The 26,046-nt window shown below is 30.9% G+C and overlaps 2 protein-coding genes across 2 annotated transcripts; one reads left to right on the top strand and one right to left on the bottom strand.

The window, feature by feature from the left end:
• The first annotated feature begins 11,390 nt into the window (after nt 1–11,390).
• LOC130982981 (cytochrome P450 87A3-like) lies at nt 11,391–14,516 on the top strand. Its single transcript, XM_057907139.1, has 9 exons — nt 11,391–11,727; nt 11,814–12,135; nt 12,241–12,390; nt 12,553–12,804; nt 12,910–12,999; nt 13,114–13,192; nt 13,518–13,624; nt 13,840–13,967; nt 14,073–14,516. The coding sequence occupies exons 1-9, from the start codon at nt 11,534–11,536 to the stop codon at nt 14,176–14,178; spliced, it is 1,428 nt and encodes a 475-aa protein (XP_057763122.1). The 5' UTR covers nt 11,391–11,533; the 3' UTR covers nt 14,179–14,516.
• A 104-nt stretch (nt 14,517–14,620) lies between these two features.
• On the bottom strand, nt 14,621–18,848 carry LOC130980456 (protein HAPLESS 2). Its single transcript, XM_057904136.1, has 18 exons — nt 18,723–18,848; nt 18,482–18,625; nt 18,297–18,385; nt 18,171–18,210; nt 18,011–18,068; nt 17,854–17,914; nt 17,633–17,711; nt 17,401–17,535; nt 17,107–17,301; nt 16,942–17,022; nt 16,735–16,835; nt 16,451–16,568; nt 16,109–16,141; nt 15,913–16,006; nt 15,719–15,822; nt 15,482–15,594; nt 15,269–15,369; nt 14,621–15,169 (listed from the first exon to the last, which is right to left on the bottom strand). Exons 1-18 carry the CDS (start codon nt 18,846–18,848, stop codon nt 14,748–14,750), a joined length of 2,094 nt encoding a protein of 697 aa, XP_057760119.1. The 3' UTR covers nt 14,621–14,747.
• Between the last annotated feature and the right edge of the window lie 7,198 nt (nt 18,849–26,046).

The raw sequence follows: 26,046 nt of genomic DNA, 5'->3' as shown, positions 1-26,046 counted from the left end.
ATAAGTTGTATCAAATGAACAACATTTTTAAAATACTCAAAAGCAGCCCAACTTTGTGCATCAGCCCAAAAAGCATTTTTAATTAATTCACCAGCTTCAAGTTCAAGCTCATAAAAAAAGTTTTGATTCTTCTCTTTCATTCTAAATAAGTACGTCCCAAATTCTTTGACATCATCTTATTCAGTTACATTACAAACTTTTCTTGTAATGTAATTTCTAACATCTTTTCAATAAATCTTAGTTTATGATGACCTCCTGCTGCTGCAACAAAGGATTGATATGCCTTATTTGGCTTTTTATTGTTATTCTCAATTGTGCGACGATCAAACATACTTATTTACCTATATTGTTTAAGCATCTCTACTTGATTTGGACAACGTGCATATGTATGATTAAAACATCTTTAGAAATAATCCAAACACTAGTTTCCTTTAATATATGTATATAAATTCTTGTATGGCAATTTAATAGCTAATGAATTTATCTTCTCAGTAGGAAATATGTTGGATTTCTATTTTCCTTCTTTATTGCATGTAATTAATTTATTTTTTATTTCATTTACCTTTCTATTTGTGTTTCTTATTTTGGTAGCAAAACCTACAACTTTAGCATATTCTTTGTAAAATTTTTCAACTTCTTCAAGTGTGTTAAAAGTCATTTCAACCTTTGACACAAACTGCTCATCAATATCAAACTGAAATAACACAAAAAACTTGTCAATACAACACGATTACAACAGTAGCAAGATTATTCATATTTGAAATCAAAGAATTTCATCAACTCATTGCTAAATAGAAATTATATAAAACTAAACACACAATCACTAATTTCATTTAGCACAAAAATTTATTGTAGAAAACACCAAATTAGTAACACTGGACAAAAACAAGCATATTAGTATAATGCCATTCTTCATCTCTGGAGAACACCAAAACTCTAAGTAAACGTAACATAAACATATTTTCACAATCAAATTCAAAAAAATTCAAAACTCATAGATTTCAATCAAATTTAAATCCTTAATCATCAACACTAATTTATTCTCTCAATGAAACCTCGTCAACTACATTCAAATGAAAAAAATAATTCAACTCGTCTTGGTTCAATGTATTCGAACTTGCATCATCCAAATCGCCGTGGTTCAACGCACTTGAACTTAAATCATACATTATTTGCTCTCGATATTTGATTTTAGAAAATGAGAACGCAGAGAAGAAGAGCAAAAAATTTGAGAATGCAGAAAAAAATAGCAAAAAATCTGAGAATACTGAGAAGAAAAGCAAAAATCTAGAACACGAAAAAAACGTTAAAATTTCAGTTAGTTAGGATTCCTTTATTGGCGCGTGGATGAAAGATAGGTTAAAATAACTTTGTTGAACTTGGTTATTTAAAACCCTTAGTTGTAGAGCTTTTTTGCTAATATAATTAAGTTTATTTATGTATATATAATTAACTTCTAGTTCATTAATTATCAATCCTACTAAATAATTAATTAGGATACTAATCAATTAAAGCCAACTATTAGTTTAGTTACAAAAAAAAGTCCAAAAAACAATATATAATTATTCATTCTAAAAAGTCAATTTTACTACCACAGTAAAAAACAAAAATAATCTGAAATCCTAATCACTTCGCTTTCCTCTTCCACATCTTCCCTCCCCCCTCCAAAAGCTTCTTTTCACAACGTTTTCCTCCATTGTACATATGCTTCCTTCACCGTGTGTACTTTTTTCCACCGTGCCTTTGTTTTCCTTTGTCATGCATTCGCTTCCCTTCACCACGTGGTTGCCCCTCTTTTGTGTGCCTCTTTCTGATATGATCAGTCTCTCTGTCGTACTCATCTTCCTTCACACATAACCATTGAAGATAGAACCTTGAACATGCTACAAAGGAATACGATGCCATTATATTACTTCATTGCCATTGTGAAGTCCAAGGTCTACGACTTACTATGAATCTCTTTTCTTAGATTTTTTAATTGAGGATTTGGAGGGAAGGAGATTCAAAATTTGTGGAGGTTTTAGATGTTATTTTGTTTATGATTTTAGATGTTTTTATTTCAAAGTTGTTGGATGTTGATGATTGTTATATTTTGATTTTTTGAATGTTTCTTGATTTTAAAAAAAGAAATATCCAAAATTAAATGATCCAAAAAAAAAAGCGTGGAGGAAAAGGTGCGAAGAGAGAGGTGTGGAAGGAAAGAAGAAGAAGATACACTGAGAAAAAGGAGAAGAAAAGTGAAAAAAGATTAAGAGGACATGTAACTTTTAAACATAAAATTATATTTTAAAATTTTAAAATTTGAATTTTTTTTAAATTAATCGCTTGGCTGTATATAGAATTGATTTTTTTTAATTTTTTTATTAATTATTATACATGTTATGACGGACTAGTCAATGACTTTTTAAAAAAAAAAGCCTACCTTTAGCATCTTATTATCTTGCTAAATTCTAAGGATGAATATCAAAATACGAGTTACGTTGCAGCTAAACGAAATAATTTAATTTATAATATGATATATGCAACTATACTCAAGTTTAGGTACACAAAGAAATAGACCAAATAAACCTCTGACTAAGATGTTGCGTGCATAAATATTTTGACAAGGTACATAAACCCTTGAACCTTCCAAATCTTCTAAGCATATTTGCAATAATCATTTGTTGTCATAAGATTTACCAAATATCTGATCTAGAAACTGGTAGATCTGATAAGATATGACTAATAAAGAAAAGGGAAAAAATATGCCAACTTGATGGATTATTTCCCACAAACTGAAGAGCTATGCATATGGAAAATAGGGTTGTAAAGAGAGCATTACTTACTGCAAATAAAGCCTCCCAAAGGGGAGAACAATTTAGGTATTCGACCCGACTTGGAGAACACTCGCATTATTAAAGTTATTATGTGAGAATTTTTTTTATTTGAAAAAAAATAAAGAGAGATGAATAAAAGATATCTAATCATTACAAAAAAGTCATTGGATATCATCAGATTTATTGATAGATTTATCAAAAAAATTCGTTGATAACCTGTTAATTAATGTCGGATTAAGTAGCAAAATAAATCTGACGGTATAAATCTCGTTGGTAATTATTTATCGATGGATATTTTCATCCGCTACTAATTACTAACGAATTTAATGGCAGATATAAACTTTTAATTGGTAAAATTCTGAAGTTTGTTACCGTCGAATTTTTTTCTCAATAAATCCAACAATAAATTTTAATTTTAATTTTTTTAAAAAATTATTTAAAAATTTAATATATAATTTTAAATATTTAAATTTAATAATTTTTAAACTAACAAAATTCAAAATTTTAATGACAGCATACATAAACTAACAAAATTCAATATATATAAAATAAAATTCAAAGCTCTAAACTAACAAAATTTAATATATAACCAATTTCTGGCATCATACATAAATCATGTCTATATATATATATATACACACACTATTAATGTTAAAACATACCTCCACTTTCTTAAACACTGAAAATTTTTCTTGAGCCACCAATAGAATTCCACTTTTATCCTAAAATATCAAATAAAAAAGTTGCAATGAGAATGAAACAAACCATTAAATATAGTAATCATGATATTACAATAGACAGTAAAATATAATATACAATATAATCTATTAAATATAACTATTTTTAATTAAGCTTAGGGATAAGTACAATTTTGATCCCTAAAATTTAGTGCCAGAATCAAAATCGTCCTTTTTGTAATTTTGGATTTAGAATCGTTTTTAACATTTTTTTCGTATTAAAATTGTCCTTTTTATTTTTTTTGGGCAAAAATACCCTCACCACTACCAACACAATTACCTCCTCCACCACCACCACAACCAACACTAACACCACCGCCACAACCTCCACCAACAGCACCACCAGCACCACGACCACCACCAACACCACCACCAAAGCCGCCGCCATCCCCCTTCCCCCTTTCCTCTTCCCCTTCCCCCCACCCCCACCCCGACGTCCCCTCCCCCTCCCCGCCACCCCCACCCCGCGCGTCTTCCCTTCCCCCCACCCCCACCCCCACCCCGACGTCCCCCTCCCCCCTTTCCCCTCCCCCTCCCCGTCTTCCCTTAATATAGTAATCAACAAATCAACACAGCCAAATCAACAAATTAATTCAACAGAGAAGCACAAAGCCAAATCAGAAATTCAAAGCACAAAGAAACAGATGCAGAAGGTCAAGCAGGACCACCGGCAAACTCATCATCAGAACCCATAACCACAAGAAGTTGAAGCGGCGAGGCGGCGAGGTGGCGAGGAGCAGAGGCGACGGTGGCGCTGGCTTCCCTCAGCGGCTAGGCAACAAGAAGCAGCAACGCGAGTCCTTCTCCCTCTTCGCGTCTCTCTCTGTCCGATCTCTCTCCTCTGGCGTGGGTGGCTGGCGCAACAGTGAGGGTTGGGCAAAGAGATGAGGGCTGGGCGGTGAGACGGTGAGGGTTGGGCGCAGCTGGCGATGAGGGGCTGGGCGCGGTGGTGAGGCGCTGGCTTCCCCTTTCCCTCCCCTCCCCCTTACCCTTCCCCCCCCCCCCCTCCTCGACACGTTTCCCCTCCCCCCACAACACGCTTTTCTAATTTTTTTAAAAATTTTATATCTTTTTATTAAAATAGAAGGTAGTTTAGGAATAATATAAAAAATTTATTGAAAATGACGATTTTAATACGAAAATTAAATGAGGGACGGTTTCGATTCTGGCGTTAAACTTTAGGAACCAAAACCATACTTACCCCTTAAGCTTATTTCCCTTCCAATTTTTTGAGATCATTAAAGTCCAATGTAAATTGTTTCAAAGTTGAAAATTCTGCGTTATTAATCAAATACACAATAAGCCACTACAACAATATAGATTATTTTTTAGGGTTATAATGTGTAAAAGAAAATTAAAATTTGTCAAAAAAATAAATTTTGACACTATTTTAACTATGAAAATATGTTAATAAAAGTTTTGTCAAAAATAGTATTTTTAACATATAAGTGATTGTGAAAAAAATTTAAATCTTATTTTGATAAATATTGGCTGTCAAAAATAATTTGTTATAAAATTTTGAAAACATATTTTCTGTGATACTTATTAATTGTCAAAAATACTATTTATTTTGACTTATTGACTATAAAATATTCTCAACAAAAAATTTTAACAAAGAATGAGATGAAATCTTGAAACTAAAGAATAAATTGAGATTTTGAAAATAAAGAATGAGTAGTATAATCCTAAACTGAGAGTAGTGTGATGTTAAAATTAACAGAGTCCAAAGAAGAAAAAAAATAGTGGAGTAAATTGAAAATAAATGAGTGTCAAAATTGAGGAGTAATTTTCTACGGTCAAATTATTCATCAAGAAAACATAAAAAATTTGACATTTGTGATATTTGTCAAAAATATATATTAATTTTGACATTTAATTATAATATTAAAAAATAAAATGTTAAAATAACTCTATTTTCTTGTAGTGAACATTAGACAGCAAAAACTGAAACTTCAAAAGTAAAATAAGTGATAGATCAAATAATTAACTTTTTCAATGACAAAAATATACTTTATTCAAATAATATGCCACCATCAACAAAGCACATGAATTATATTTATTTTTCTTAATCTTTTAGTTAACATACACAATTTGAATTATACCAACCACCAAAGTTACTATACTATTCATTTATTATAACTTTATCTTGGTTTAATAAAGATATTACTCATAGTAACTTAACTAATAGTCATTATTGAATGAGCACGCAAATCATCATATATAGACCTATCTGTAATGTCAACACACTTAATCCAACTGTATGTAGGAACACTCAAATAAGTAAAATAACTCAAATTTCACTCAATTTCTCCTACAATACACAAAATGTAAATTTTAGTCTCTCAAAATATTTCTATTAAAAAAAAGATAAGGTATTTTTTTTCAAGTAATTTAAAATAAAAATAAACTTCACAAAAATAAAAAAAATTAGAAAAAAATATACAAACAAGCACAGAAATTAAAATAATAAACTGAACTATATTTATTTACACGAAACTAACTTTTCTTGATCTCCACAAATAATCAAAAAAACTAAATCTTTATTTGTTTTCACTGTGTATTCCTGCAATACACACACAAATTAAATTAAATTAGAAAAAAACAAACAGAGATATAAACTCAAAAGATTAACAATTTCAAAAAAATTTTAAACAACTAAACAAACCCTAAACTCCAAATGTATGTTAAAAAAAATCAAAAGAAATTAATCAGAGAAAGGAAAAACCGATTGGAGGAGGCTGCGATGGTGATAAACAAGCATGGAGCAGGAGGCGCTGATGCTATTGAACGAGCGCGATGCAGGACGTGACAATGTTGAGGCGACGACAGTGGCTGCTTGACAGTGATCAATGATGAGAGTGAGTGAGGGTGGCGGTGGCGGTGGGGGCTGACAGCGAGAGACAAAAAAAAAGGAGAGAGAAGTGAGGTTGCAATGTTGCACAAATGAATGGGAAGGGTTCGCAAATTCGAATTTAGGATTAATTTTACTGGTGGATTTACCATAAAAAAAATCTACCAATAATGCATAGCCTGTGACCAAAACGGCACAATTTATTTAATTGCCTTACCAGTGACTTTATTTATAGTTGCGCCAATTTTCCTTTATTTTTCCCTCCAATTATTTTCAGTGACTTAACCGTCAGAAAATCGAATCTGACGATAACTTTTTAGCCCGGCGAATTTTTTGCCAAATCCGTCGCTAACCTCCGACACTAAATTCGACAATATTCAGCAATTTTTTGTAGTAAATTATTCAACTATATTACTCGTACACTAAAATTTAGCCACAAGTATAAAATATATGTTAAAATATAAATATATATTAAAAATAAATTAAATCACATATGTATTTATACATAAATACATTTGTATCTTATTTTAATAACTAATTTTAGTGTATAAATAACATTTTTTTAATCATTAGATAATAAACAAGCATAGTTCGAATAAAAATTTGTATCTCAAAATGAAAATGAAACAAATAATTAAGAGTAGATATTGACTGAACCGATTAATGGAAATTATATTTATAATGTGATTCTTTTAAAACATATTTCCATTATAACGAAACATAATACAGAAATCTAGATTAAATTTTATGTTTATATCCTTATTGTTTTGGGAAAAAAAGAGAAGGAATCTAAGTGATAGATTCTTTATTAGTATAGATATGGCAGGAGTTAAATTATTGTAACCTTATCTTGTGTTTTCAATTACTGCACAAGAGGTGTAGGAACAGGATACAGTTTTTTCTATTTTCTAACTCATGAACTCTAGAATTTGAGTACTCTTTATTGGTGCGGTCTACATACATTCTAGGACACACAATGTATCTTCATTTCTTCACATATAATATAATATAATATAATGTTACAATTCTTATTACTAGAGAGCCAACAAACTAATAACTGAGAGATGGAAGGAATAATTGAATATTTAACATATTGATCAACCAGTCAGCTTGCATCATCAAATCTCCAGTCAACTAATTAAAAAAGATGAACTTATTAGCACATTTGGTGGAACATGGAGTAGGAAGAGATGGATCGATCTCTTTGAATTGGACCAGCTCCATATGGGTACCCACCATGAGATTTTGTGCCATTTTACATTCAGACACGTGGGGCCCTCCCTTAATGCCTTACTCCATCCATTAGAATTTCCAATCTTATTAGAATAATCATACATTTGCTATGCTAATCTTAATTTTTTAACACAATGGACGATATGGTGAGAGAAGAGAGAGTAAAAGAATAGTAGACTACTTCATACATATTGTATTAGTAATATGTATATGTATATAAACATATTCATTAAACAAGTTTGATTAATTATGTACTTAAACTACTATATATATATATATATATATATATAGGCTTCACTGATATGGCATTATTATTCAGATCCGCTTCAACAGTACCTTTCCAAGTATATGCCAAAACAGTTAAGCAATATGTGTCATTCTCATGGAATACTATGGATTCACCCATTTCAATTTGTTGGAACATCTTAGATTTAATTTGTTTTGTACGTACTTGGCTGTCTGTGATGTATATGAAAATGATGTTTTAAATTTTAACAAATGCATAAGATTTATTAGAAAAAAACAGGAAATTTTGTTAGAATCTATATATATGTATGTATACGTTACACTAGGATTTTATTCTTTTCCCCCCTTTTTTTTTCCTATTGAAACCTCATATTATAAGAAGCAAGAAGTATAAAGAATTAATTTTTAATTAGTCAATATTAATTAAATTTTTATTATAAAATTATTTGATAACTTTCTTTGAAAATTTAAAATAAAAAAATAATTTTTAAAAGTTGACAGATATTAATTAAAAGAATAATTGACTTCCTAGTTAAACTTGATAAGAAACAATATTATTCAAGTATTAAAAATTTAAAATTAATTTCATAAAAAAATTAAATATAATTCTTTCTAACACTAATTTTTTATACCTAAAATTATTAATTAAAAATTACAAAATTGATCACTCCAAATCACCAATTATGGATCCAAATATTAGTACTGTCCCATGACATCCTGTATACCATCCAAGAAGCACAACCAACTTGACATTCTATGGGCTTAATTAGCCTCTTATATATAATATATAGTTATTATTAGCTCATAGAATCTGTGTGCTATATATACATACATACATTATGTAAAGGAACTGGAAACCTTGTGCCAGGTATTTGGGAGATTATTGACCAGAAAATCTGTTACATTTCATCCAATTGCTCTTTGATTTTATTTATCTAGTCTGGAATTCTGCATAGGAAAAGGAACTATCCAACACCCTAATGAAATTAAATTAATGGTATTAAAGTTAAAAGGCAAGAAGAATTTTGTGGAACATAATACACACACACAGTGACCTACCTATATCATGGTAATTGATGCAAAATTTGGTCAAGTCCGTGGCTCAATGGGTTGATGGGACGGTGCTCAATTAGTCTCTCTTTTGACCTAGCTAGATTTCTAGAATCAGCATTAGAATTACTGTTAATTTTGTCTCCAAAAATGAATACAAGGGTCACGTAGTATAGTTTGTTGGATGCAATTCTAGCTACAACGAACCCTCCAATCGGAATCAAGACATACTTCAATGTATGAATGGATGGATATGGCTGCCTTGAGATTTAAGCTAAGGCATCATCATTCATGACATACATGGCGATTTATGCTGGCTTGAGGAATTGATTCACAGAATAAATTAATTAGATGTTTAAATGCAACCATAAACACCCAAAAAACATATTTAATATAACGAAATTCAAATAAAATCGTATATGTAAATATTGTCATCGATTAATAATTTATACAACATATATATATAATACTGAGTATTATATAGATTAATAATTCGTATATAGGTAAAGATAAATAATATATAGTACTATAGGCGACGACAATTATTTATGTCAATAGTAATTTGTATCAATATTCATATACTGGATGGGTAAATATAGAGCTTGTTTAGAAACTATTTAGACGTGAGAAAAGAATTTTATTTTTTTAAAAATAGAATTTGTTTTTATTTAAGATTCAATTCCATAATTTAAAATAATTTTATTATATTAATAAAATAAAATTTAATTCTTTAATTTAGAATAACTCTTATATGAGTTAATTTTTTTTTTATAATTTTGTCAAGAACAAAATTATTTTATTAAACATTCACTTATTATTAAAATATATAAATAAAGAGAGATATTTTTGACATTTAATATATTAAATTTGTTTGGTGTAAGAATTAATTCAAAATCAGACTCCTTTTGATCTTATTTGTAAATGAAAAAAAATTAAAATTTTCAAAAGAATTTAAGTAATTTATTTTTGTTTGTTTCAAAAAAAATTAATTTTTAAATGAATTCTAATTTATAAATTTCCAAACAAACTCATAGTGTTTCCAAAATTCATTTCCTATTCAAATACCACAATTTTCATAAAATTGTAGTATGTAGTATTAAGGTTGTGCATAGACCGAATCACACTAGGTTTAATTAGATTTAGATTATTCGACATAATATTTTATCAGGTATATTTTAAAAACGTAAATTAGGTCCTAAATTAATAAAAAAATAAAACGGGTTAAATCAGTTGATTTTATACATAATCATCAGTGTATACAATTTAAAAATTTTTATATAACTAATTAACAAAATCTTACTTTTAAATATTAAATTTAATAAATAATATATACCATTTACGCTAAAATAAATTATTTTAAAATAAAAATAACATTATATAACATAAAAATATTAATTGAAGTATAAAACATAATACCTTATTACTAATTTTACGATAAAATATATATTAGCATGCATTTTTTAAATGCACATTAATTTTTTCTTTAAAATATAAAAAAGCTACATGTTCAAATATTGTTCAGTAATTTTGACTATGCATAATTTTTGTAAGTTTCTTTTTCTTTACCCGGTGTTTTTTTTTTTCAAGAAAAAAAAATTTGCAACCACCATAACTCGAATTTTGTGTACACAATCCGCTGAAGCACAGAATTTAGTTAGGACCTATGATGAGATTATTATTATTATCTATCTATCTATAGAAAGATTATTGATTGGTATTTGCTATATTAGCATGTGTGGCATGCATCAAGATGAGAGAGACTGAGAATTTAGCATAGATATTGCAAGATTTTGAATGAAGTTGGTTAAGGCATTCATTAGTAGACACACACAAGTTTAAGGACTTTTTGAAGCATTAAATGATCCTTTGGAAGATTTACTTTCAGATTCTATGAACCTCATTACTACTCTCTCTTTAGCTTCAACTCTCTCATCAAATCTAGGGAATACCCACAATATCTCCTAAAAAAACTGCCACAATTCTGCCTCGTGCTTCTTCAGTTTCGTGTTATATGCACTCTTTATTTGCTGCAATCACAATCAGGATAATAGGAAACTAAAACAAATAAATAAATAAATAAGACGTGGGAGAGAGGAAGCATCAAGTAAGATTCATATCATCATATGTTTGCAAATTAATCTCTTCAATAACACACATCATATATGTTGATGCCGTTGACAAAGCAAATAAAGTGGTCTAAATATATAGACAGATATAACTCCAATTATTCTATTCTATCTCCAACTACTTGTACAGCTTTTTGAACAACCAACTTCACGAAATACTATAAGGGGAAGCCAAAATAAATACATTATTTTATTAATAATATTAGTATCACCACTATTATTATTATTGTTATTATTATCTTCTTCAACAGGCTCTGTTATGAAGTGACCTCTCCCTATATAAAAGGATCTTGTAACATGCTGATATGTATGCAAATCCAACACTATCTTCTCAACTCTCAAGCCTCTTTTTCTTCTTAGTTCTTGCTGTTACTCACTCTGAACCTGTCCACTCCTTTTTTAGTTTTCTTATCTTCTCTTCTCTTCTCTCTAGCTATACTTTTCATTCATTCTTTTCTTCTCTAAGGAAGAAAAATGTGGCCTCTGTATCTTGTAGCATTGATCATTATTTTGCCAACATTTTTGGCTTATAGATGGAAGAGTCCCACATGCAATGGAAGGCTTCCACCAGGTTCAATGGGGTTGCCACTTGTTGGTGAGACCCTTCAGTTCTTCTCTCCTAACACTTCTGATGACATTTCTCCCTTTATCAAGCACAGGATCAAAAGGTATATATAACTATTTCAGTTGTTGACCAATGGAACCTTACAAGTTAGTTACAAACATTGATTGGTTTTGAATCTCTTTTTTTCAGGTATGGATCAATATTCAAGACTAACTTGGTGGGAAGACCAGTGGTGGTATCAACAGACCCTGATCTGAATTACTTCATATTCCAGCAAGAGGGACAAGTGTTCCAGAGTTGGTACCCTGATACATTCACAGAGATCTTTGGGAGACAGAATGTAGGATCATTACATGGATTCATGTACAAGTACCTCAAGAACATGGTGCTGAGTCTTTTTGGTCCTGAAAGCCTTAAGAAGATGCTCTCTGAGGTTGAACATGCAGCATGCACTTCCTTACAAAACTGGTCATGTCAGGACACTGTTGAACTCAAAGAAGCAACAGCCACTGTATGAAATTCATTCACTCATTCATTAATACACAATCCAAATATATCATAATCTTCTTATTCTTCTTCTAAACATGGTTTGATTTGTGTCTGTATCTCCATGCAGATGATATTTGATTTAACTGCCAAAAAACTCATCAGTTATGACTCCAAGAATTCATCAGAGAATCTAAGGGAGAACTTTGTTGCATTTATACAAGGACTTATCTCCTTCCCTCTTGACCTCCCAGGAACAGCATATCATAAATGTCTTCAGGTAATTTCTTCAATCAAAAGCAATAGTTATTAGTATATAAATCATAATAAGCTTTTTTGAGTTCTTTCTTTGAAAGTTGTGGCATTATTTGGCACAACTGTGCATCACAACCTAGAATGTCTGAATGAAGCAGCATGTGTTGTTTGTTTGATTTGTTCATAGGGTAGGAAAAGGGCAATGAAGATGCTGAAGAAGATGCTTGAGGAAAGAAGAGCAAAGCCAAGGAAAGAGCAGAGTGATTTCTTTGACTATGTAGTTGAAGAACTCAAGAAAGAGGGAACAATCCTCACAGAAGCCATAGCCTTGGACCTCATGTTTGTCCTCCTCTTTGCAAGCTTTGAAACCACTTCTCTCGCAATCACTTACGCCATCAAAGTCCTTTCTCACAATCCCTTGGTCCTCAAGCAACTACAAGTATGTTGTTAATTAAAAACTACTCATCATCCTTTGAACTATTTTTGTGGCTTTTGACATTCTCAGTTTCTTCACCTTGACCCTTCAAATTTTTCTGCCTTTTAGGAAGAACATGAATCCATACTCAAAAGGCGCGAAGATCCTAACTCCGGAGTCGCATGGAAAGAATACAAATCAATGACATATACATTTCAGGTAATACAGAATATTACAAGGTTTCTTGTATACTACTCTTATATACTATATTTTTTTCTTCATTATTTCCATGTGTATATAATCTCATTTTTTCAAGTCCATGATGATTTGCAGTTCATTAATGAAACTGTGAGACTTGCAAATATAGTTCCAGGAATCTTCAGAAAGGCACTAAGGGAAATTAATTTCAAAGGTATGTGATTAAGTGTATTAATTGTCTCCTTAGAATCCCTCAAAAGAAAACTCAATTGGGATAATAATTAAACTATTAAAGACAATTTTATTTGATAGTTATGAAATCAACCAATTATTGGACTAATAGGGACACTGAATGTATTTAACAATTTTATTTGATTGGGGGGGGGGGGGGGGGGGGGGGGGATGGACTAGCAATTAAAATAATAGGAACTAATTATTAGTTAAGAAATGATTGGTCCAGTTCACACATCACACATACACATACATGGCTTTTTATATAAGTAATGTATCTGACATGAACACCACCTCATGCAATGCAGGATATACCATACCAGCAGGTTGGGCAGTAATGGTGTGTCCCCCAGCTGTTCACTTAAATCCAGCCAAATATCAAGATCCTCTCTCCTTCAACCCTTCCAGATGGGAGGTATGTGATCTGTCTTCTATATATTTTGTCCCAGTTATGCTATTTTCATATAATATGGTACAACTTGGATGTTACAAAATATCAGTTACCACATCAGTCACTCATATAGAATACATATTAAAATTAAAAATACACAACGAAAAATTTTTGGTAATTGGTTTTTGTTCAACCTATATGTCCAGTTATTCTAGTCTTAAAATATTAATGGTTTACAGGGAATAGAATTGAATGGTGCAACCAGACAATTCATGGCTTTCGGCGGCGGCATGAGATTTTGTGTTGGAACAGACTTCACTAAGGTTCAGATGGCTGTCTTTATTCATTGCTTGGTGACCAAGTACAGGTAACATCATCATGAAAATGTCGCTACCATGCATATTTCTTTTGAGATTAAATTTAAATTCAGATGAAGAGTATCTTCTTAATAGTAATATGAATAATATTTCAGGTGGAACCCTATCAAAGGAGGGAATATTACTAGAACGCCTGGATTACAATTTCCAGATGGATTTCATGTTCAGATGATTAAAAGAGATCAAAGTAATCAAGAATGAGAATGTACCATCACAAATTAGAAATCAAATCTCTCACACATTATATATAGTAGGAAATTACATTGAACACCTTCTCAATCTTTGGTATTTTCAAAGCACACAAGGCAAGAAGACATGTTTTGGAAGCCAAAGAACTATGTGGGGTTCATAGTTTTGTTTTGTTAGGTCACTTAGACATTGTAACTTTACTTAGATTTTCCTCTGCATATGCTATAAAAGGAACAAAAATCATGTTGTATTATTCCTCATGACATGAGTTACCTTAATTATAGAGAGTGAGGGAAATGGATAAGTTTTACTTTGTGACAAGTGATGTAAATGTAGACTATAAAATATAAATCCAGCTTATAAAAGAAAGAAAAATCATCTTTCAAATGATAGCATTAAATTACGTTCAAGGTCCATCTTTCAATAACTTTCTTCTTTAATTTCTGTTCCCCATTCTATTAGAAAATATAATAGGAGACTTATGATGTCTAACTAGGAAGGGTGTTAAAAAGTTGCACTAAGCATTGCAGTGTCTAATACTGAAAACAATAACAACTTTCTTTACATAGACTCTAGTTCATCTACAACTCTTGTTTGTGTTTGTCACGATTCAGCTTCATCTCCTTGACTAATCCGATTGAAGTGTCTCGATTTCTCTTACGCTTATGATGAGCACGATTGTCAACATTATGCAACATGATATCTTTATTCTTCTTGTGTCCATGCTTGTGATTTTCTTTCTGAACATGATGCAAATGATCAAAACTACCAGACTCTCCTTCAGAATGCTTATGCCTTTGCTTATGCTTGGGCTCATAACTAGTCCTTTGCCTGTGTTGGGAACCATGCTTAGGGTGCTTAGCTTCTTGTCTATGGTGGTGTCTTTTGTCATATTTGTAGTTCTGTTTATCCATGATTTGATCGTCGACAAAGGTGTCGTCGCACCAGTAATAAATAGGGTCAAATAGGCCTTCCTCATGCAAAAGCCATAATACCACAATCCCTGCAATCCAATGAACATTATTATTTACCCTTCATGAATGTGAGTACTGAAATCAATAGCTTCATTTATAGTAATAATCACATTAAATGGAAAACATACCTGCTGGAAATATTGCTAGAAATAAACCAAACATCAATATCCAACTCAAGCATACATATTGTATGTGGCACTTGAAGTCAAAGAAACCAGAGCATTTTTGCCTGTTGAATAAAAATCTCTACTTAAAAATTTATAGCAAAAATCCATATTTCAACATATAGATTCTATTGAATTATGTAAAATATGTACATCTCGGAAGAAAAATAATAATACCTGCAAGATTTTCCAGTAACAAAGTCTACAAAGCTTGTCCATAGTTTGGTCCACATGTGCTCAATAGAATCAAAGAAACCAATGTCAGTCTCTGGTGGTTGAAAAGGCATTCCCTGCAGTAATTTCCTAAAATTTCATGTTTTGTTCCATTTCAACTATTGAGAATATCAGAGCATATTATGTTGATTTGAGTTTGTTTCATCTCAAGGGAAAATAAAGACGAAAAATTTCTAGAACCAGAAAAAAACATACTTGGGTTCCATTATCAAGAACAGTTGCCATAGTAGTAAACTGACATTCAGCTCTATCAACTTCGCTATAATCAGAATCTTTTAGTATAGCTTCATCCAAAAAAAAAAAGAGTTAAGGTCTTCACCATATTATACATAAAAAAAAAAAATGTGAATTACTTAAGTATAACCTGTTGTTACCTGCACATAAATATTTTGAGGCTTGATCCGTGTTCGGGTATATTTTAAATGATCTGTTTGTAATCTCATTTGGCTTCATTATTAAAAATTGTTCCTATAATTGATTTTGAAAAAAAAAAAAAAAGAAGCAGCAGCATATATTAGAGTATCAATCATTTGTTGAAAATGAACACATCATATATGTTTTAAATAATACCTCCATTAAGGTGACATCCTTGGAGCAATTAAACTGCAAGATAGAGCAATATGTTAAAGCTAAATGTTGAACCCCTTGAAAAATTACTGCTATGCAAGCATATTTTATTCTAGTTTTGTAGACTTTATAAAACTTAAGCATCTGAGTTTAGGAGCATTAGCATCAATTCAATCAAGCAGAATTCCACTAACACATCCAAGTCATAATAAAGAAAAATGATCAAATGATCATTCCATGTTCCAAGTAAAGAGAGCAAAGGATAACAAAATTAGATGCCAGGAAGCTTAACATAGACCTTAAGAAGGTGAGAAACTATAATGGAAATGTAGAACAACAAAGTACCGTCAAACTATATGATGCTTCCACATCACCAGTATTCTTAGTAGTGATTGTAGCAACTCCAAATTGAGTTAAAGCTTCAAATGTAGGGATACTAACACTGAGAATCTTTCCAGGGCTCCTAGAAAAAAGTGAAATATATCAAACAAATTTTAAAAAGTTGTATGTAAAATTGGGTTAAAGTGCTTAAAAAATAAGTTAAAGCATAATCATCATGGCTATAACTAACTATGAAGCAACCACCACTCTTTTGATAATTATTCTATGTACCTACTAAATAATCTTACCTTTGATAAACGTACTCTACATCATTGGCACTTAATTCTATCACAAGGTTTGTATTAAGAACCTCTGTAATACCTATGGAGAAAGAATAACCCCCTGCATTCTGCAAAGAAGAAAATAAGTTAGAAATAATATATACTGGAGTATATTAACTTATCAATTTATAAATATAAATTAAATAAAAAAATATACAACTATTGCAACATAACTGGATGCTGATTTATCCTTTCAAATTGTCCTTCCAAACCATAGAGTGGCGTCTGGTTCCTACTTAGGCGGTTCAAATCAGCCTGACAATAATAATACTAAAATCTCAGATTTTCAATAACTATTAAGAAAATTGTACTTTAAAGTATAATGTTGAAGTTACTGACCTCCCAATAATTCCAGAGTTGATTGTGCAAACAACTCCAATAGGGTGAAGAGCAAAAGTTTGGTTGTTGATTGAAAGCTTCATAACTAACACCAATTTTGTTACATTCAAAACCATCTAAAGTAAATCTAACTCTTTCAAGTAGCATCCACATTGATATATTTCTTCCCAATTCCTGTGGCTGACCAGGGCCACCCTGGGAAAAGAAAATTCTAAAATTTCAATTTTATTTTTCCTATAATATGTCAAATAATAATTGTTAACAAGCTTATACTAGTCAACATGAAAAGCATACCCGTCTTGGTACAACAAGATAGAAATTCTCAAAAGATGGTATACTTGTATACCCAACAAAATCTCCAATAAGATTAACCCTCAAAAATTTATCTTGAGATGTCACTGTTTTGTTTTCAGGACCCACAATCACTTCCTGCCAGCCAAATATGGATAAGAAAAATTCTATTAGACACACATAAAAACAGATTAAATAATCAATTAACAAAAATCCAGTATGATGATGTACATACCGAAACTTTGTTCCCACTCTTGACCTGTATTCGAATACTAAATTCCAAGGTTTGCCGTCCAATACCAAATACATGAAACCTGATATGATTTGAAAACAAATACATACAATACAAGTAGGTTACTTCCATTTAAGATCATCCTATTCCTGTTAGTGAGAATCAGCATAATGGATTTGAATCTGAATTTGAATCGATATAAGATAGGAAGAATGAAAGCTTACCACTCACCTGGAAAGCGCACACAATGAGCCGTGTTAGCCTTTCCTTTTGTCAATTTATCAACTGATGGCCAGTTAAACAATTCATTATAACACTAATTCTAGTTCTAATCCTTTCTATATAACTTACTAATAGCAAATTAATAATTTAAGCACTTACAGAAGTTTCCACATGATGAAGGCATCCGTCGTTGTGGTCCACATGGACAACATATTGGCTAAAGCATAAATATCTCAAACTGTTTAGCGATTATCTGCCATCATCGTATAAAGACATCTTTACGTAAATAATAAAAGATAAAATACATAAATAGCAGCACCTGAGTTTTTTCAATTATATGACCTTCTTCATCCCGCAATCTGAAACAACACATCCTACACACTCTCATCAATGAATTCAATCCACCAATATGCATTTCTAATAACAGAATTATTACAAGGCTTGCCTTTCGCATATCTTAACAACATTTGAACTAGCATCTGGCTCACACTTTCGTGTCCTAACATAGTACTCTTCAGGTTTATAAGGAACATCCTACAAATTAATTAAAGAGCCATGCATCCAAACTCAAATTAATTCAAGTTATATGCGTCCATTGCAAGAGAGAGAAGTTGTGATAGTGGTATGTACCCGTATGTATGATAACTGATACAATGCAAAAGCAGCAGATTTATTTACAGTTATGATAGGTGGAATCCGCAGCGTTTGCATCTTGGTGGTTGAGTTTTCCTCCACCTCCACTAACTCTGCAACAATTGATGCCTCTCCTCCACTCTGCACCACCATTGCATTATATAGATATATATGTACTCAACATTTGAAACAAGAATAAAATAAAATAAATATTTGTTCAGAGAGCCATTGTTATTACTGAGCCACTGGGAACAGCCATGTTGACCACGATTTTTTTGGTGCAATTAAGGTCGTTATCAGAGTTGGAGTTTTTCTCGCATTTCTCCAGTTTTGACTTTGAAATGATTTGGACTGCAGCGGCCATGTGAAGGCTGAGAAAGAAAGAAACAAAGAAAAAGATGATGATTATGGTGCGCAGTAGTATCATTATTCTTTAGTGTATTCTTGAGCAACCATGGATGCTTCCAATAATATTAACCAAGTTCTGCAAAACGATAGCATTTTATATTATTATTATTAAGAAAAAGAGAAGATAACTGTTTGAATGTAATGTAACGGCCAAAAAAATACCTAACATAAAAAAATGATTCAGCGTTTGATTAGTTTGCGAAAATATATATTTTTTTTATTTTTTGTTTTTATTCTTAGAAAATAATTTTTTATTTTTTATATTTGTAAAAAGAAGATTTATTTTTAAGTATGAAAAATAAAAAGATTTTTGATTGGTTCATTTTTAAAATATATTTCTAATATTTTTAAAATCATAAAATTATATTTTTTTTTAAATGTATAATTTTAATTATTTAATTTTTTATTAAATTAACAATTAATTTTTATATGGCATCAATATAAAATAAATTACTATCTTATTATGCTATTTTGGAAAAATTTGGTATCACTCATGTAGAAAGAGAATTGGTTTTATACTTTTTATGGCATTATATAACAATAAAAAATATCAATTGAAACAAAAAAATCACAACCAAAATTAATTTTACACTAAAGGATCTATTAATTAATATTAAAATTTATTGATGTAAACATACTTTTTTAACAAATAATTTATTAATAAAATAATAAATAAATATTAAAGTTAAAAAAATGTTAAAACAAAAGCCAACTTTCTTGTTAATATTTTTAAGTTTTTATGTATTCTTTTAATTTTTATTATTGAATACTTTTATAATTGATTGTTCACTTAAAAAATTATTTTCATAACGAATATTTTTTTAAATAAGATGGTTTGCCTGAGAAAGAATAAAGGTTAAAAATAAAGAAATTCAACCAATACATATTAAGAGAGTATGTATCAGTACTATATACAATTAAAAAAATTCAATAAATATATATTTAATTTTAATTAGAACTTCATTTTTTTAAGTACTTCGTCTATATAGGCTAAATATACAAAAATCAAATCTAAAATAAAAAATTAAAAGGACCAAATAAAATTTAAAAAAATCAAAAAAATCACCTTTCCAAGAGAAATATGTATAAATTAAAAGTAGATGAAAGATACACACGTGACAAATATATATATATATATAGAAAGGAGTGAGTCTAGGAGAGAACAAAAGCTATATAGAAAAATACAAAGAATCAAGTGTCTAACTAACCAAAAATTAAACAATTTAATTAATTATAATCATTTTAATTTATTTTATTACATCATAATTTAAATAATTTACATTAATGGCTGATTTTGTAAAATTAAGATTGGTGTAAATACTGTAATAACACAAGCCATTAGGTGCCGTTTGTAAGGGTGGTGCAAGTATTGTTCACTTTTTAAAATGTTTTTGTTAAAAATATTTTTAAAATATTCAATCAATTATATTTTATTATTTTCATACCTTATACCCAAATTAATCATCCCTTTAACTTTTGTTTTCCTTTCCACCCTTCTTAATTACTTTTCCTAAAACTTGGAAAATTTCCAAATGTGCTCAACACTTCAAACTCACCCTCAACATTTCAAACGGGTAAAGTACATTTGTAGGTGGTTAACAAAGAGAGTTGGTCTTTTATTCTCGTGTACTCTAGAATATTTTCATGTACTTAGAATAACCTACTTTCTTTCTTTTTTTAATTTTAGAATCATAAATTTGTTATTTAATTTTAAAAAATATATATATTTGGACTAAACCATGATTTTTGGCCTGTTTGCCATGAATTTGTGAACTGAAAAAACCTTTAAATAGCCATGGTTTTAACATCATTACCACACTCAAAGTGTGACTAAATAAAAATAATCTAAACAAAAAATGTAATTCTACCACACTTTATTCGCAGTTAATATTGGCAGGCCAGGTTTTTTGTCACATTTTTTCTATGGTTAATGTTGGTGGGTTATTTAAATTTAACTACGCTATTTTTCATGGCTAATCATGAAAGATAAATTTAAAAAATAAAATATAATAAAATGTTACTTAGCACAAAATTATATCATACAAAATTAAAAAGATTATTATCATCCATATAAGTAATATTCTTAGTAATAAAAAATATGAAATTTAAGTAATAGTGTTGAAAAGCAAAGATCCTCAACTAAATGAATTTAAAGTATTACAAAATCAAGTATCAAAATACATTATTATTAGCTCTTTAACATCTTCATTGGAGTACCTACAATAACATTCAAATAAGGTTATGTTATCTCATGAAAAAATAATGACCATGTTATTATTTAAAAATAATAGTTTAATGTAGTTAAAAAAGATAGGAATGCATACCGAATAAGACAGTTTTCATTTTCACAACATAAAACATCTTATTGAACTCGTCATCAATCAATATATATATTGCTAGACTTTATATCCCGGTAAATAACTTTCGATTCAATTGCTTTATGTAAGTAAGCAAGCTTTGCCAATAATAAAGGTAAAATAGAGAGTGATATCAGTGATATTTTCTCATATTAAAACTTAACCATAGTATTATTTAACAAAAAAAAATACTATTAGTGATATTGGGTAACATATCAAATTACAATCAAATACATTCAGAGGCAAAGAACTTATGATAAAAATAGAAATGGGTTAGCAATTACCAAGACCAATATTTTAAAGTAGAAAGCTGACCTAACCAGATAACTATCGAGTACAACTTTCATGCGGATCTACTAGGTAAGTGTCCCTTGTCCCATGGAAACATGCATACATTACTCTAAATTACCATTATTCACATATTCATCCACTAGCAGTCTGAATATTGAAACAAACACTAAAGTAAAAATGCTATTGATAATACAAAGAAAGAGATACTATGTATTTATGAGTTGTGAGAGCACAGATAATAACTTAAAATGATTTATTGCTTTGCTAAAAAGAAGTACCTGTTAACCCCCTCTATGCAATATGCACAAGATGTTTATGTCTAACATGACCTATAGCCTCCACTTTAATTGTGAATTCTTTCTCTCGTTGTCTTCTATTAAATAATTTCATATTTCAATCACACAACAACAACCAAGCTTTACTAACAAGATTGAAAGAATCATCGTCGACAAACAATGTCTACAGGGTGTACATGAGCCGGGCCACACCGGGTTTGGCTTAACCCAAACTCGGCCCGAAATATAGACCGGGCCTAATTTTTAGACCCTAATCCGATCATAGACCCGATAAAACCTACGCACCTTCGGGCCGGGTGAAAACCGGGTAAAAATCAGGTCTTTAGCAGGTAAAAATCACCTAATCTCCAACCATCATTTCACAATTCACATAGTAAAATTCACTTAAAAAATATAACAAGAAGTCAAGAACCAACCTTTCTCTAAAATTAAAGCATAACCATAATCAATACTAATATTGTCTAATAACACCAAATATTTAAATCAATACAAATAACACAATATTATGAATTAGTCTAAAGTCTGATGTATTTTAAACATAAAACATTAGCTTATAATCTTATAATGACTAATAACACAAAATATTAAGATTTACAATATTTAAATTCCACATAAGAATAGCCATCATCCATTACTAATAACACAAAATATTAATTGTGTATGATGACCGGGCCACCGAATCGAGTTCGGGTGACATGAGCTATGGCCCGGACCCGACCCAAAATAATGACCGGATCTATTTTTTAGACCCTTACCCGACCCTAGACCCGATGAAATCACACTAAATTAGCCCCTAAAGTGTTTGGGGCCGGGCCAGGCCAGGCCATGTACACCCCTATGTCAACTACTGCCTAGTGCTATAATGAAAGAAAGATTGAAAGAAGCAAATCAAATAAAGTATCCTTACAAATTTTTAAAAAGTTTCTTTACGGCCAACTCACTTCTTACCATTGCTGGAGCTTCCTTCTTCCCCATACATTGAACTAAATCCTCTCTCATGGAGATAGTTTAAACTACACTGACTAATATTATCATGATCACAAAATAACACTCATGTAAAAAGAAAAATCCACAAAGATTAGGCTCTTAAAAGAGTTGAGTATATAGAAAATTACTTGTTTGAGGAATGGATGCTACCATAGTGATCTGAATGGTAGAACTTCTTCTTCTGAAGTGGTTCAGAATATACAAAGCTAAATGCAAAAAGACAGACTCAGAAGTAAGAAACACAAGACATGCCAAGGAATGTAAACAATAACTCTTGTTTGCTACCTTGCTATGGCTATGGGCATTACCAAAATAATGTTGATTTCAGGAATTTAAGCATATAAAAGAGAACTAAGGTTAATTAGAAATATAATTAACCACATTAGTACATACTACTAAGTAGATAATTATATTTATGCATTTAAAGTATATTTTGTATCAGTAGTTCATTCTTTATACCACCAAAAAGATAGTAAAGTAAAATATTATTTGACCTCAGAGCAATTATTAGGCCCAACAACTTCTCTCAGAAAATTAGATAAATATTGACAAGATTTGATTGAACAACCTAATATGTCTATGTTTCTATTAACAAAACTCTTCCAAACAAACCATCAAACAATTGATGTGCATCCAATAGAAAAAAAAAAGTTAGTGAACACTAATAACGCAGATCTCCAGAAAAAGATCAACAACAAAGTTTCATAGCAATGTGCACTACAACTAATAACGTCTGAATGTTGAAGCCTATAATTCACCAAGTTCAAGCACTAATTTGAAATTTCTCAAAAATAAAGACACGAGCCCACAACTATAAAATTAACCGGCAAGAAACAACATGTCAAACAATATGGCGACTGATAAAAAAAAGGCACGAAATTAGCAAACCATACCCAAGGAACCATAAGAAGCCAGAGAATCAAATCTGATAAAGGATAGATGAAGCAGTGCCGCTAGAAAATACGAGACATGTCGGGAAAGCGCTTTCACAAACAACCACAAATGAAGCATCTCAGCTTGCGATTCCCAAATTAAACAAAAATAAAAAAATAAGCAACAGCCAATTCAAATTCAAAACAAAATCAAAAGCAAATCAAGGGAGCAGAGGTGAGCAGTGATCCATACTCAAGGGAGGAGATGATGCGAGGCAGGGAGCGATAAGACGACGATGCGAGGCAGGGGAGCACGCAGCGGAGACAGAGTTAGGGAAACAACATGCCGCTGGAAGGGCGAGCAGTGAGAGAGAGGTGAGAGGAGATGAGGAGAAAGGGTTCTGGTTCTGAGTTTTGGCTGGGTTAGAATTTGATTTATCCTTTTTGGGTTAGTAGTTATTTTTTATGCTGATTCAAGGGCCACGCCGCCACGGTAAAAGTTGTCTGTGGTAAATTGTTAAATTTTAGCGACGGTGACAAATGTTAAATGTTAGACGCACTCACTTCTTTTACCACGGTTTCGTGTTCATGTTAAAGTTTTGTGTTTAAGCTCCGCTTTTGACTTTTTGTGATAGTGTCACCATCACTCCGTATTTTTTTTCTTTTGTCTTTCTTTATAGTTTTACTCTTCCGGCAACAAATTTAGCGATTTAACTTCTGTGAGCATTCATGTCATTATTATAGAGAAATGGTTCTAGTGTTGGAATAAATTAATTTTTATAACTCAGATCATCCATATTGAATTACCAAAATATTATAATGCGGAAGTGTACCTGAATTCATAAGAGTCAGAAATTGATGGAAGAATTTGGATCTTGTAGTTCTTTCGATCTTACTCAACCAAAGCCTTCTGTATTCTTAGGCGGCTGAACTGTAACTCTTTTGATGCGGAAAGAGCAACAAAGGCGGCTTTTGGTATATTGGGGACCGAAACCCTGAAGGTCTATTTATATTTGAGCATGGCACCCATTAAACCCTTAAGCCCAAATAAAATAGTATCTAAAACTCAAAAGATAATATATCTAAAATCTAAAAAATAATTATCTAAAGAACAAAAGATAATATCTAATTTTTTTCTCATTTAATTCCAAATCAAAAGTAATAATAACTTATTCAATTAGCATTTATAACAATAAATGAGATCATCATTATATAAGTCATTTAATTTGAAATAGCATCATTTGTGATTATAATTGATATATGTATTGCCCACAAATAAGTTAAGAAATTAAATAATTTCCTAACAATCTCCCACTTGGGCTATACATATATTCTTTCTTGACATAATCATATCTTATAAACTTTATGCGCGCATCTGAATGCTATTTCTCTCATTACTTTAACAATCTGGTCCGTCTCATACATTAGATATGGAACTACCGCAGCTTTTATCACATTAAATGCCGTGACTAAACCACGCCAATCACCATCCTAATATATTTAACGACATAGATCAAATTTGGATGAGTAATATGGAAATTACATGCCAAGTGATCTCATACATGTCTATTTCCAGCTGGTCCAACTTTATTGAGATCAAACACAATACAAATATTGCAAAATGAACATTTCATATAACATGAAATAAACCATCAACTTAATTCTGCAGAAAAATAACTCAATATCTGTCATAGAATATATAGCATAAAATAAACTCCCACTAAACCAAGGCATCACAAATATTGACACCCATCCGAGCAGTGTGCCCATGAAAGACTTTAGGGGTCAATCCCTTAGTTATTGAGTCTGCTAGCATATACTCTGTTCTTATATGTCCTATGAAAATCTTGTTTTTCTTAAACTTTCTCCTTGACAACTAAGAACTTGATGTTTGTATGCTTCGATTTTGTCAAGCTCTTATTGTTGTTGGAGTATAATACTGCTGACTTATCGTCACAAAATATCTTTAATGGCCTTTCAATGTCATCTACTATATGAAGCTCAATGACAAGGTTTCGCAATCATATGCCATGAAATCGGAATCAGAGTACCTAATGATCTCCAAAATTTTCCGATCTCCGATAAGCAAGCATGTAATCCTTTGTTCTCTTTAGATAACGCATTACGCGTTTAATAGCTATCCAATGATCCATGCCTGGATTGCTCAAGTATTTACCCAACACTCCCACTATAAATGATATATCGGGACTTGTGCAGACTTGAGCATACATTAAGCTCCCTAGTGCTGATGCATAAGGTTTATCATGCATTGCTGTCCTCTCAATATCATTTTTAGGGCATTGCTTGAGACTGAACTTGTCTCCTTTAGTTACGGGTGTGTCCATTAGTCT

The sequence above is a fragment of the Arachis stenosperma genome, chromosome 5 (assembly GCF_014773155.1).
Source record: "Arachis stenosperma cultivar V10309 chromosome 5, arast.V10309.gnm1.PFL2, whole genome shotgun sequence".
NCBI classification, from domain to species: Eukaryota; Viridiplantae; Streptophyta; class Magnoliopsida; order Fabales; family Fabaceae; genus Arachis; species Arachis stenosperma.
This window is presented reverse-complemented; position numbering and strand designations above follow the sequence as displayed.